Source organism: Phycodurus eques, chromosome 10 (assembly GCF_024500275.1).
Source record: "Phycodurus eques isolate BA_2022a chromosome 10, UOR_Pequ_1.1, whole genome shotgun sequence".
Classification (NCBI taxonomy): Eukaryota; Metazoa; Chordata; class Actinopteri; order Syngnathiformes; family Syngnathidae; genus Phycodurus; species Phycodurus eques.
The window spans coordinates 10,557,249-10,569,463 of record NC_084534.1 but is presented as its reverse complement, the minus strand read 5'-3'; the positions used below and the strand labels follow the sequence as shown (position 1 = coordinate 10,569,463).

Here is a 12,215-nt window from a genome sequence, read left to right as displayed (position 1 = left end):
GTCAAATGTAAAAATTTGATTGGCCGTTCTTCAAGAAGACGCCTTTCTATTGGTTTACATGTGATACGGTTTCTTCAAAGACGCACACGCTTCCTCGAGTGTGTAAAAGGAGTTGGAGCAACTCGAATGACTTGATACTAACGCGCGATGATCTTAATTCAAATGTAAGAAAATTTTACATACTAAACAATTATCATGATCAACTTTCCGTATAAACGTGAAGAACAGTGCATGTGTATGACAAGTGACACCGGAAGGTGGCAGTGATGCAACATCTTAACAGCTCAACAAAGAAGACGAAGAAGAAGAAGCATTTGACATCCCTACCACTTAGTTTCTAGGCAGGACACGCCCTGCGCCAATATTACTGGCTCCAGGACACGCCCCGCCGCACTATGATTGGCTGCTGTATCCCGGCAGTCCACGCGCTCTTGATTCCAGACGGGAAAATAAGTATTATGTGACTTCAGTGTGGCAGCGTTAATGTTTCCCACTCTCCCTAACCCACACTAATCCTAACCTTACCCCACCATAAACCGCCTTAAGCCCCAACCATAACAAACTCGTACAAATGTGACACATGTTTGGGATGGTCATCCTGTTGCATCAGTGTAGCCTGCCCTTTCGCAAAGCAGGAGCCAATCATGTTGCAGCGGGGCGTGTCCTGCCTGGAAACTACGTGGGAATCCTAATAACACTGAGGCCTTTGGTGATCTTTTGGTGACATATAAACATTGGATTTTATCAGTAAAAGAATGGATGGGACGAAGGAGAGCTCAGCGTTTAAATGTGTGCCTGAAAGACTGACACTCGGCGTCACTCGAATCCTTGGTAAGTATTTAGATTTGGCGTTGGAGCTCGCAGCATCTAACGTTTATAGCTAAAATGTCAACTTCAATACTGTGTGTTCTACGCACAGTACATTTTAAATCGAAGTCCTTTTGCGACAGAAAATATGCCTGGTGTTGTCGATGTGCGGCTCGTACAGAGGGAGCCTGCAGAGAAAAGGAGTCTGCTGTCATGGGAACAGGTGCGGGAACCCCATTCCAAACGCTGCAACTGTTAACCATCAAATTGCACATAACAAGCCATCTGTTTCTCCCCCCACCCCAGAAAAATAATTGTATTTTACCAGAGGACCTACGAGATTTTTATCTGACAACTGATGGCTTTACACTTACTTGGAACGTCAAACTAGACAGCAAGTGACCCTTATTTTTAATTTTCTAACACAGTGATTCGCAAACTTTTTCCACCAAGTACCACCTAACGAAATACTTAGCTCTCCAAGTACCACCAAAATGACCAACATTGAAATACAGTAGCATAGTAAGCCCGCGTGTTTATAAAAAATGAGGCAGAGGGTTTATTCTTAAAAAGTATATTAAATATATTTGGGCTCAAGCCCTCCCAAAATAATTTGCCCTCAAATTATTTTGAAAAAAAAATACATTTATTTAAATTTTATTTTATTATTTTTTTAGAAAAAAATGTTATGTGGTGATAGCATAAGCTTTGGCAAAGACCCAAATAAATAAATCTCATGAAAATCGGTTGAGAAATGAGCAAGTTATGACTTAATTTCAATGCCCATGCATTGCCTTTGAATGGAACATCGACCTTGCCAACATGACCGGCACGTCTGTTAGCCGGGATGCTACAGCGCGCTGCCGTATAGTCTTCCTATTTATGGTCAGAACTGCTATTTTTTTGTGATATTTTTGTTTGGTAGCGTCACTGTGCCTCAAGATTTTGTCCATTGTAAAATATGTGTCTTGGCGCAATAAAGGTTGGGAAACACTGTGACAGAACAGTACATTAAGTATTACCATTAAAGGATCTCAAGTTTACAATGAAAATAGTTATATTTACCACTGTTTTTACATGTCTCCCTCAGATGAATGTGTTCCCTTAGGATGCATGACAATTAGGAGCGTGGGCAGGTTGCAGCCTCTTCTCCAGCCAACGCAAGTTTTCTCTCTCCCAAATGCACCGTCACTGGCTGACCTAGACTGGGAGGAGAGCAGTGCAGAATGTGGTAAAGCTTATTCATCAAATTCTGGACTCATCTGAGGGAAAGTCAACAGTTGCCATGTTGGTTAAGTTGAATTCACCCCAAACAATATTACAGATTCATCATTGTGTTCTGACAGGGTTGGCAAATGCTTCCACTCCTCCACATTTTGATTCTCGGAGTCGCGTCTTTGAGTTGGATTCATGTGGTGGGAATGGCAAGGTGTGCTTGGCATACAAAAACTCCACCCCAGGTGCTCTTGGAGGCCTTCTGTAAAAAAAATATATTTGAACTCCAACAATTTACTGACATTATTTTCTTTTTCTAGGTGCTGTAGCCCAGCAGAGTGAAATTTGGTTTCTCGATCGCTCCCTTTGCTGGCATTTCTTAAGCGCAACCTTCTCCTCGTACTACCGCCTCATGATCACTCACCTTGGACTGCCTGAGTGGCAGTATTCCTTCACACCTTATGGCCCCAGTCCACAAGCCAAGGTAGCAAAGATAGTTCCTAGATGTAAATACTTTATATCAGCGATACTACTTAATAATAAAGTTAATACACGAGATAAATGGAGTTTATGTTTTGCCATTCTGATAAGTGCCGTGTTTTTAGATTAAAACTCAAGTAAGACACAACATTCAAAGAAATGAACACGTACAAAAAGATTTGTATTCAAAAATTTTAATGTCACTCTCTTCATTTTTTCATTTTCATTTGTTTTTGTGTTAACTCTCTAACACACATTCCCTGTACAGCAGTGGGCATCGCTGTACCAGCCGCTGACCTCCAGGCATGAATTCAGCCTGAATCATTCTGCTGGCGACTCCCACCTTAACAAGTTAGATCCCATAAAGGCCTTTAAAGCTAAAGCCATGGTGACCACCCCTAAGAAGAAGCCATCCGCGCCATGCAGCCTCCCGAGCAATGCCAAAAGCCAAGGCAGCAGTGGAAGATCAGGTGTTGTGAAACGGTAGATTTGTTGAGGACAATATTTCATCCAATTGTCCTGTTATTGTTTTCAGAAAGTATTTAAAAACTAAATGTGTGAGGTGAGACTCTGTCACAAGAGTCAATGCTCACAGCTTCATTTAAGAGATTCTGGAGCGATTGTTGTTGTAAATATTACCATTTTGAATGTATTGTATCAATTATGATATATCAAAAAAAAAATTAAAAAAATAAAGTAACTATAACACTTTTGACTGTAAAATGTAAGGTATTGGGGCGATTGAAAATAAAATTTGGCTGTAATTCCTTGATCACATGATTGACACCTGACACCATGAGTCTCACAGTGTCCGATTTTCATCTTACAGGTGCTAATGTAGCCACTATATACAACCCCAATTCCAATGAACTTGGGACGTTATGTTAAACATAAATAAAAACAATGATTTGCAAATCATGTTCGACCTATATTTAATTGAATACACTACAAAGACAAGATCTTTAATGTTCAAAGAGATAAACCTAATTGTTTTTAGCAAATAATCATGAACTTGGAAATTTATGGTTGTAACACGTTCCAAAAAAGCTGGGACAGGTTCATGTTTACCACTGTGTTACATCACCTTTTCTTTTAACAACATTCAATAAATGTTTGGGAACTGAGGACACTAATTGTTGAAGTTTTGTAGGTGGAATTCTTCCCCATTCTTGCTTGATGTACAGCTTCAGCTGTTCAACAGTCCGGGGTCTCCGTTGTCATATTTTACGCTTCATAATGCGTCACACATTTTCAATGGGAGTCAGGTCTGGACTACAGGCAGGCCAGTCTAGGACCCGCACTTTTTTACGACGAACCCGCGCTGTTGTAAAACGTGCAGAATATGGTTGGGCATTGTCTTGCTGAAATAAGCAGGGGCGTCCATGAAAAAGATGTCGCTTGGATGGCAGCATGTTTCTCCAAAACCTGTATGTACCTTTCAGCATTAATGGTGCCTTCACAGATGTGTAAGTTACCCATGCCATTGGCACTAACACAGCCCCATACCATCACAGATGCTGGCTTTTAAACTTTGAACCATAACAGTCCGGATGGTTCTTTTCCTCTTTGGCCCGGAGGACACGACATCCACAATTTCCAAAAACAATTTGAAATGTGGACTCTTCGGACCACAGAACACTTTTCCACTTTGCATCAGTCCATCTTAGATGAGCTCTGGGCCAGAGAAGCCGGCGGCGTTTCTGGGTGTTGTTGATAAATGGCTTTTGCTTTGCATAGTAGAATTTTAAGTTCCACTTACAGATGTAACGTCAAACTGTATTTACTGACATTGGTTTTCTGAAGTGTTCCTGAGCACATGTGGCGATATCTTTTACACATTGATGTCGGTTTTTGATGTAGTGCCGCCTGAGGGATCGAAGGTCACGGGCATTCAATGTTGGTTTTTGACCTTGCCGCTTACATGCAGTGATTTCTCCAGATTCTCTGAACCTTTTGAGGATATTATGGAACGTAGATGATGAAATCCCTAAATTCTTTGCAATTTTACGTTGAGAAACATTGTCCTTAAACTGTTCGACTATTTTCTCATGCACTTGTTCACAGAGAGGTGAACCTCGCCCCATCTTTGCCTGTTAATGACTGAGCAGTTCAGGGAAGCTCCTTTTATACCCAATCATGGCACCCATCTGTTCCCAATTAGCCTGTTTACCTGTGGGATGTTCCAAACGAGGTGTTGGACGAGCATTCTTCAACTTTCTCAGTCTTTTTTGCCACCTGTTCCAGCTTTTTTGGAATGTGTTGCAGCCATAAAATTCTCAGTTAATGATTATTTGCTAAAAACAATAAAGTTTATCCGTTTGAACATTAAATATATTGTCTTTGTAGTGTATTAGATTCAATATAGGTTGAACATGATTTGCAAATCATTGTATTGTTTTTATTTATGTTTCACACAACGTCCCAACTTAATTGGAATTGGGGTTGTGTATCCATCCATCCATTTTCTGTACCGCTTATCCTCACTAAGGTCGCGAGCATGCTGGAGCGTATCCCAGCTATCTTCGGGTGAGAGGTGGGGTACACCCTGAACTGGTCAGCCAATTCCCGTTTTTGCGTCATTCTTTATGGATCGTCCTATCAGAGTAGTCTTGGTATGTGCGCATGTGCACTCAGCTTGACAGGTTTCATATGTCTCATTAGTTGGGGGGGCTCACACACACACATCAGTGTCGATGTTTTGTTTTTCCAGCGACAGCGTCTCTAAGTTTTTTATCTGTCCAGCACAATCTCCAGAGAGTGGAGGGTGGTGAAATTCCACGAAGACTTTGTAGAGCCCTGCACCCAGTACACCTCCAATCATAGGGGCAACAATGGGCACCCACCACCAACCATTTCCAGCCCTGCACAGATAAAGAAAATACAAAACTGATAGGTCAACAAGCAAATCATTTTTACATGTTAGAATCAAATGTGTTTTTATCTTTGGCTGCTGGGACACAAGCCCCGCCTTTAGCTGTAATATCAGAGCCAGGAAGCCAGCTGTGTGTCAGGTTATTCTACACTGCCGGAAAAATAAAGTTTAACACTTCACTTCACTTCATTGCTCCCATACTGCTTGGTTGAAAGCACTTGTTGCTGTCTGACATGTGCGTCCTGCTGTATGTGTCCACACTCCCCCCCAAAAGTATTGTAACTGTGAGGCCGATTATTTTTGCTGTAGACTGTCACTGAAAACATCTGGCTTTGACATCAAAAGATGAATATGAGACAAGAAATATGCAGCTTTTATTTCCAGCTATTTACATTTGCATCAGATACACAACTTAGGCCCACCGCACGCAAATTGACGCGACCAAACACGACAGATATGGACCATGGGGGAAAAACATACAATTGGTGACTCTCACCCACACAACTGGCGATTGACCCTCGCACCAACTCACTGAAACGGAAAAACACTGCAACCCCTGGTGTTCTTATCGAGAAAGAATGTTTTGAAGCACCATACTGCTGTATCTTTTTTTTATTGAACCACAAACAACATGTTGTGATTGTCAAGGAAGAAGTGTATTGCCCTTGCCACTGTAGTTACTTTCCAAATTGTGGTAATGGCCATGTCCAAGGTTTGCAAAATGGCTCTGATTGCGTTTTCATCATCTCTCAGCTTTACATACTTGATTTTTACCCAGATACAGCCGACTGATCTTCATGTTGGTAACACCTTTAACTCGAATACTAGTAACTTTAACGAGTACAAATGTAGTATTCACAGGCAAAATCGGAGTCCGAAACCGTGCGTACTGTGCGTCGACATTCATCGCTATTTATTGTTTGAATAAATGTACTAAGACAAACGTGGGCAAGCACCAGTCAGTCACATGTTCCAATACTTTTCCTCATATGAAAAACAGGTGGGTTCGAACAAAAGGTGCTTATCGATACAGTTGTAAAAACCTGGAAATAAAACCTGAAATGTTGTCTCGTATTCATGTTTTGATGTCAAACCCGAATGGTTTCAGTCTACAGCAACAAAGGAATTGGCCGAGTCACTATTCCAGTGCCTTTGCATGGGAGTGTGCTGCACTGATATATCCATGTATCCATTATCCTCACTAGGGTCGCTGGTGGGTCGCTGGTGTGCTGGAGCCTATCCCAGCTGACTCTGGGCGAGAGGCAGGGTACACCCTGAACTGGTTGCCTGCCAATCCCAGGACACATCTAAACAAACAACCATTTCCACTCACATTCAATTTAGAGTTGTCAATTAACCTACCCTGCGATTGGCTGGCGACCAGTTCAGGGTATACCCCGCCTCCTGCCCGAAGATAGCTGGGATAGGCTCCAGCAGCCCGTGACCCTAGTGTGGATAAGCGGTAAAGAAAATGGATGGATGGAATTAACCTACCATGCATGTTTTTGGGATGTGGGAGGAAACCGGAGTGCCTGGAGGAAATCCACGCAGGCACGGCGAGAACATGCAAACTCCACACAGGGGAGGCCGATTTGAAACCTGGACCTCAGAACTGTGAGGCAGATGAGCTAACCAGTCGTCCACCGTGCTCCCAAATTGTCTAATTTCAGGATGTGGTCTAGCGTTCCGAAACTTCACATTATCGTGGCAATAACTCGCTTTGCTGGGATGTCAAAAAGGCACAGACCGATAAATGCCCAATCTACTGTTACATCACTGATGCACCAATTTTACAGGATCTCTGTGTGAGACAGGCTACAGATGTGTAATCTTCTCACGCTGAAATTTCTTCAGAATGTCACTTGGGTATCATTCGAGACAGAGGTTGATAAGATTAGTGCCTGAGGACCTATCATGTCCAATTCCTCGATACCTGAACACGTCAGGGCCCCAGCCTGCAATGGCCGTAAAGAGCCTCGGTCCGATGTCTCTGGTGGGGTTGATTGCGTAGCCACTGTTGCTGCCCAGAGAAATGCCAATGAGTAGCACCAAGAGACCCACGGTGGTCGGCTCGGTGCCTGCTGTGGCTGGTTTGTTTTTCTGATCAGACAAAGCCATCATGCACAGCAGAAGCATAGCTGTGCCAAATACCTGGCAACAGCACAATAAAAGTCATGATAAATCCTACAGAATGCTACACATGAAAAGTTCAACAAAGCAAGTTTTTTTGTGTGTGGTTGGCGTCTCATGAATCCAGTTTTATGCATACCTGGTCAATGAATCCACCCAACAAGGAGAGGTACGGTGCGGGATATGTGGCAAAGATATCAGCAGTAGCCTTTACACCAGTTACAGTCAGATTGCCACCACAATAGTCATGTATTGCTTCTGCAAACACAAACAATAAGCAATCAGAACGTTTAGTGTGAAAAGACAAACTGGTCAGAACCAATTGTTCTTGTTCATGCAACGTGTCCTCACCATAATACACAGCATAAACTGTCCCTGCTGCAAAAAAGGAGCCCAACAGCTGTGAAAAAACATAGAGGGGGAGCATCTTCCATGCAAGGCGGCCAAACGCACACATGGCGAAGGACACCGCTGCGTTCATATGAGCGCCTGGTGGAGTGACACAGCACAGTGTGGCACACATAGCCTTGATCTTTGATGATTTGAGAAAAAAATCTGCTTTTATACCTGAAACTTTCCCTCCGACGTGAACCCCTATTGCAACACCCAGCCCAAAGCCCAGGTTGATACTTATGTAATGTCCGAATGCTCCTTGTCCAGTCACGACCTGCGCCACAGAGCCAAGGCCAAACACCTGGATACAGAGGAGACCAGTAGTGCACTACTAAGGTTACATCATATGGGTGATGATTAAGGACAGACAAAACATTCAATTAAATAAGTCTCTGCAACAGACAGGAGTTGTTGTCTGCAACAGACAGGAACCTTTGACCGCTTACCTTCCAACCACTCAATCTGTCATTTAGATGCATCTGAACTTTAAACTCTGATGTCAACTCAAATGGACAAACTGAAGAGTGGAAAGGGCTTACACTGAGCTATTCATTCAGGAAACAGGAAATGGGCAAATCATGCACCCTAAACTTAGAAAGTAAGCAGTGTCTAAGTACAACATGGGGGTGCACACCGAAGCTTAGAAAATGTGCGTTCTTGTTACAATTTATTACATGCATTGCATACACTGTATACTTGTCTCTTGGCTTCACATTGTATCTCTTCCAGTTCTAAAAATGGGATCGATTCGGAGAGAAGAAAAACATGTGACTCTTGCGACCCTAACACGTGACCCACTGCCTGACCCTTCTTCAGGTTAAATCCTGTCCTACCAAAACCACGTGAGCACACAATATTTTGTGGGGCAGAGAGCATTTTATCATAATCACAAGAGAGATAATATGAATCATTAATGCTTTAATGTGCTTACATAAACGCACATGTCCAAACCAATTTTTTGTTCGATTTTGTTGCCAAAGTACGTCAACCTTCTCACAAAAAATGAAGAAATTATTTCTTACCATCATTACATATGTGCATAGAGATTCAGCAAGTCCCACACGAACCATTTCATTCCTTAATCGAAAAGATCGAGTAAGAAGAGGTCCTTTTCGCTGAGACATCCCTCGATCTAAGTCTTTCATTTCTTCTTATTGGAGTTTGACCGATTCTCTCATTGGACCTCTTTGTCTTGCAATACTACGTTGATAATGTCTAAAAGCAAAGCTGGAATTCAGAGAGATTCTGAGTTCAGACTTAAAGAACGAACATGCTGTCCCACATAGTCCACAAATACAAATGGTAGTCTCTCCAACAGGCACCTCTGTCCTCTAATCTAATGTCACGCTGTCTGTGCACTCTTCTCTCTCTCTCTCTCTTTCTCTCTCTCTCTCTCTCTCTCTCTCTCTCTCTCTCTCTCCCTCTCTCTCTCTCTCTCTCTCTCTCTCTCTCTCTCTCTGGCTCCCTCTGACTCTCAATCTCGCTGTCGTCATCACACATTCCAACTGGGACCACATTTTTATGGCCATAACAACCTCCCTCCCACCGGATATGATCAAACTGGCACACAGACAGCTGCGGTCCTCCAATAGCTTTGCTTCATGAGACAGTACTTGGCCAATGAGGAAGCAGTTATTTGAAACATCTGCAGACATCATTGGACAAGAAATACTTGGCATTACACTGAAACATTTTAATGTCTCTACATCTTTCGTTATAGCTTAAACCTTTCACTTTGTGCTTCAATGGCAAAGTTTCTAAAGTTACACTCTCCACACTCATGACATCATTTACACATAAGACATCAGCATTATGATGTGATTAAGTATTTTGAGACAATCCGTGAGTACGACTGGCATTGATGGATGGATATTCTTTATCATATAATGTACAGTATATTCTAACACTAAACTAAACCGAAAGAATTTTGGTAATCTGAATTAACAAAAACAAGAAAAGTTTATTCTGATTTCATGTCAGTGTCTTTTTATATAGTGTATGTAAACTTCTGGCTTCAACTATAAAGCATTAATTCCCTAAATGTTTTTGTTTGTTTGTTTTCCTTTGCTTTTTCGTAGGCGTTCTGGTGATGCCATCAAAGAGTCGAAAATGAACAAATTTGGAAAGACGTTCTCTTGTGCTGTTGGATTTTAGACAGCAGGAAGCAGCATTGAGTTCGTTATACTGTAGCTTTATTATGTATCATAGCAGAAGTCGGTCCATCTGACAGTTTGATGAGAACGAAAGCGCCATTAATAACCCAATAAATACAGTGCTGATTAAGTGGACAGGCACAGGAGAAAAGACCAGTGGTGGGAAGTAATGAAGTGCAAAATCGTTGTTACCATACTGTATTGTACTTAACTTGATTATTTATTTTTCTGGTGATGTTTTTACTTTAGCTCAATACCTGTACATTTGAAAGCAGATACAGGTATTTCGAACTCCTTACTTTGACAAAATGACACAACATAAAGAGAGAGGAAAGAGAGAGGTCTATCGCAGTTCTGAATTTGATTTATGAATGGATGGATGGATGGGTGAATGGATGGATGGATGGATTGATTAATTGAGATTTTGGGGTTTTCTTTGGTGGGAGAAACCAACAGCAGTGACATGGAGGAACGTGAACCATGGAGCATTTACAACCATGAAGCAACAGATTCGGAGAAGCAAGATATTCCCCATACGTGGCCTTATTTATAAGAATTGTGTGCTGTTGTCTGCTCCAAGAATGGTTTCTTACGAATGTGTTGTGTCTTGCGCCAGCCTAAAAACCACAATTTTCTGGCATTCAAAAATTTCTAGTCTAATCTGGGGGGAAAAAAACGCATCTTGGTCAGGTGGTAAATTGTTTTAGTGTTTAGTCACACTTGTGTTTAGTCACACTTTGGGGCTTAGCAAATGTAAACAAGACTGTGTAGTCAACAAATGATGTTAAAATGCAAGAAAGGGAAAGCAATTTAGAGAAACAAATAGACCACAACGCCGGGAACTGATATCAGTCCAAATATATTTTCTTGTAAATCACCTTCCCTACGAACATTTTAACGTGTATTTTAGGTATGTCACTAATTGCAGAAAAACGCTCGCCGTTTTCTTTGCCTTTTTTTTTTGTGCCGGATTTTGGTCCACCAAAATCACATTTTCTGATTGTTTCGCACAAGCATACTTGTTCTTTTCAAATTACTTTGGTGGGAATTTTTTTTATTTTTTTATTTTCACTTCAAGATGAAACTATTCCTTGATTTCAGCGCTGACACAGTCACAGGATTTGGAGACGATAGAAAACTAGATGGGGGTGAATCACTATTATTATTCTTGTTTTTTGTGAAGTTTGAAGTAAATCTGACAATGAGTTTGACCCACTCGAGTGGACACCGCCAGTGAAAAATCGGAAAATGGCCTGTTGAAACATCATATCTTTGTCTCAGCTCATAAGAAACATCCGGGCATTTTTTTCCTACCAAAGGTACAAGGTTACAGTCACACATTACCTAATTATTTACATTAAGTTCGGCCCACGAAAATCTGGTCCGATTTGTGACATAAAAAGTGGCATCAAATCCTTTATCCTTATCTGATTCTTACAAACAATACAATACACTCCTCTCTATCCAGTGTTATCGTCTATTGAGATATATTTGTGTATTTGGAAATTTTGATTTACATGCCTAAGTAATTCACTAAGCGATTAAACATCGACCATACAGCTTTGTTTACGTTAACATCACTAGCTCTTAATCTCATAATGCAAAGTGTTCCCAAGCCCTACTATGATAATAATAATATTTTTACCTTGATTTTGTCAGTTTACCATTAGCAAGTCTATGGGAACTATTTTCCTTTTATTTTTGTACCCAGGTATCAAAACAGGTGTTATAGAAACATGCTGTAGAAATTCATTTTTACTTTTGAACTTGTACATTTCAGAGTACATGTGCTTTTTTTTCTTCTCTTTTTGTGTGTGGAATGAGTAGGCCTACTTCTACATGTACCAGAATCAGAATCATCTCGCGAACATCTCAATTTCAGGGGAGGCAGGGTGGCATTCAGCAGGCAATCAAGAACAACTTCTGATGACCAGGTTCCACTGGTGCGGAGACCTGTCAAAGGTGGTCAATAACGGCCATAAATCCATTTTAAAAAAGAAGAAAAGCTTGAGCGTCATGTCTTAAACGGGATCAAAAGGCAATGGATCCATTTCGACGTGCCTCGATGAATCAATAAGCAGTGGTCACGCCTCCCTCCTCGCCGTAGCCCGGCTCCCATTGTCACACGTAAAACCCTCATAGCCCCATAAAACCCTCTGTTTGTG

The 12,215-nt window shown here is 41.5% G+C and overlaps 2 protein-coding genes across 4 annotated transcripts; one reads left to right on the top strand and one right to left on the bottom strand.

Annotated features, from left to right (window-relative positions):
* The first annotated feature begins 85 nt into the window (after nt 1-85).
* Nucleotides 86-3,526, top strand: tpgs2 (tubulin polyglutamylase complex subunit 2). 2 transcript variants are annotated; one of them, XM_061687910.1, is made up of 8 exons: nt 86-164; nt 749-831; nt 951-1,030; nt 1,114-1,201; nt 1,898-2,038; nt 2,154-2,267; nt 2,343-2,506; nt 2,774-3,526. In XM_061687910.1, exons 1-8 carry the CDS (start codon nt 148-150, stop codon nt 2,987-2,989), a joined length of 903 nt encoding a protein of 300 aa, XP_061543894.1. In that variant the 5' UTR covers nt 86-147; the 3' UTR covers nt 2,990-3,526. The 2 variants fall into 2 exon arrangements, with proteins under 2 accessions (XP_061543894.1, XP_061543893.1); XM_061687909.1 differs by having other exon boundaries at nt 2,771-3,524.
* aqp7 (aquaporin 7) lies at nt 2,708-9,273 on the bottom strand. Of its 2 annotated transcripts, none has more exons than XM_061687908.1 (5): nt 8,920-9,273; nt 7,856-8,198; nt 7,644-7,762; nt 7,308-7,525; nt 2,708-5,363 (listed from the first exon to the last, which is right to left on the bottom strand). In XM_061687908.1, the coding sequence occupies exons 1-5, from the start codon at nt 9,040-9,042 to the stop codon at nt 5,174-5,176; spliced, it is 993 nt and encodes a 330-aa protein (XP_061543892.1). In that variant the 5' UTR covers nt 9,043-9,273; the 3' UTR covers nt 2,708-5,173. The 2 variants fall into 2 exon arrangements, with proteins under 2 accessions (XP_061543892.1, XP_061543891.1); XM_061687907.1 differs by having other exon boundaries at nt 7,644-7,993; nt 8,072-8,198.
* Nucleotides 9,274-12,215: the final 2,942 nt, after the last annotated feature.

Excerpts from the sequence above, each read along its gene's own strand:
- tpgs2 (XM_061687909.1), top strand. Across the intron at positions 1,031-1,113 it reads GTCTGCTGTCATGGGAACAG|AAAAATAATTGTATTTTACC; the intron begins GTGCGGGAACCC and ends CCCCCACCCCAG. Across the intron at positions 2,039-2,153 it reads GGAGAGCAGTGCAGAATGTG|GGTTGGCAAATGCTTCCACT; the intron begins GTAAAGCTTATT and ends GTGTTCTGACAG.
- aqp7 (XM_061687907.1), bottom strand. The coding sequence starts at position 9,042 with ATGAAAGACTTAGATCGAGGGATGTCTCAGCGAAAAGGACCTCTTCTT. Across the intron at positions 8,199-8,919 it reads TATGCACATATGTAATGATG|GTGTTTGGCCTTGGCTCTGT; the intron begins GTAAGAAATAAT and ends CTCTGTATCCAG. Across the intron at positions 7,526-7,643 it reads TGGGTGGATTCATTGACCAG|GTATTTGGCACAGCTATGCT; the intron begins GTATGCATAAAA and ends TGCTGTTGCCAG.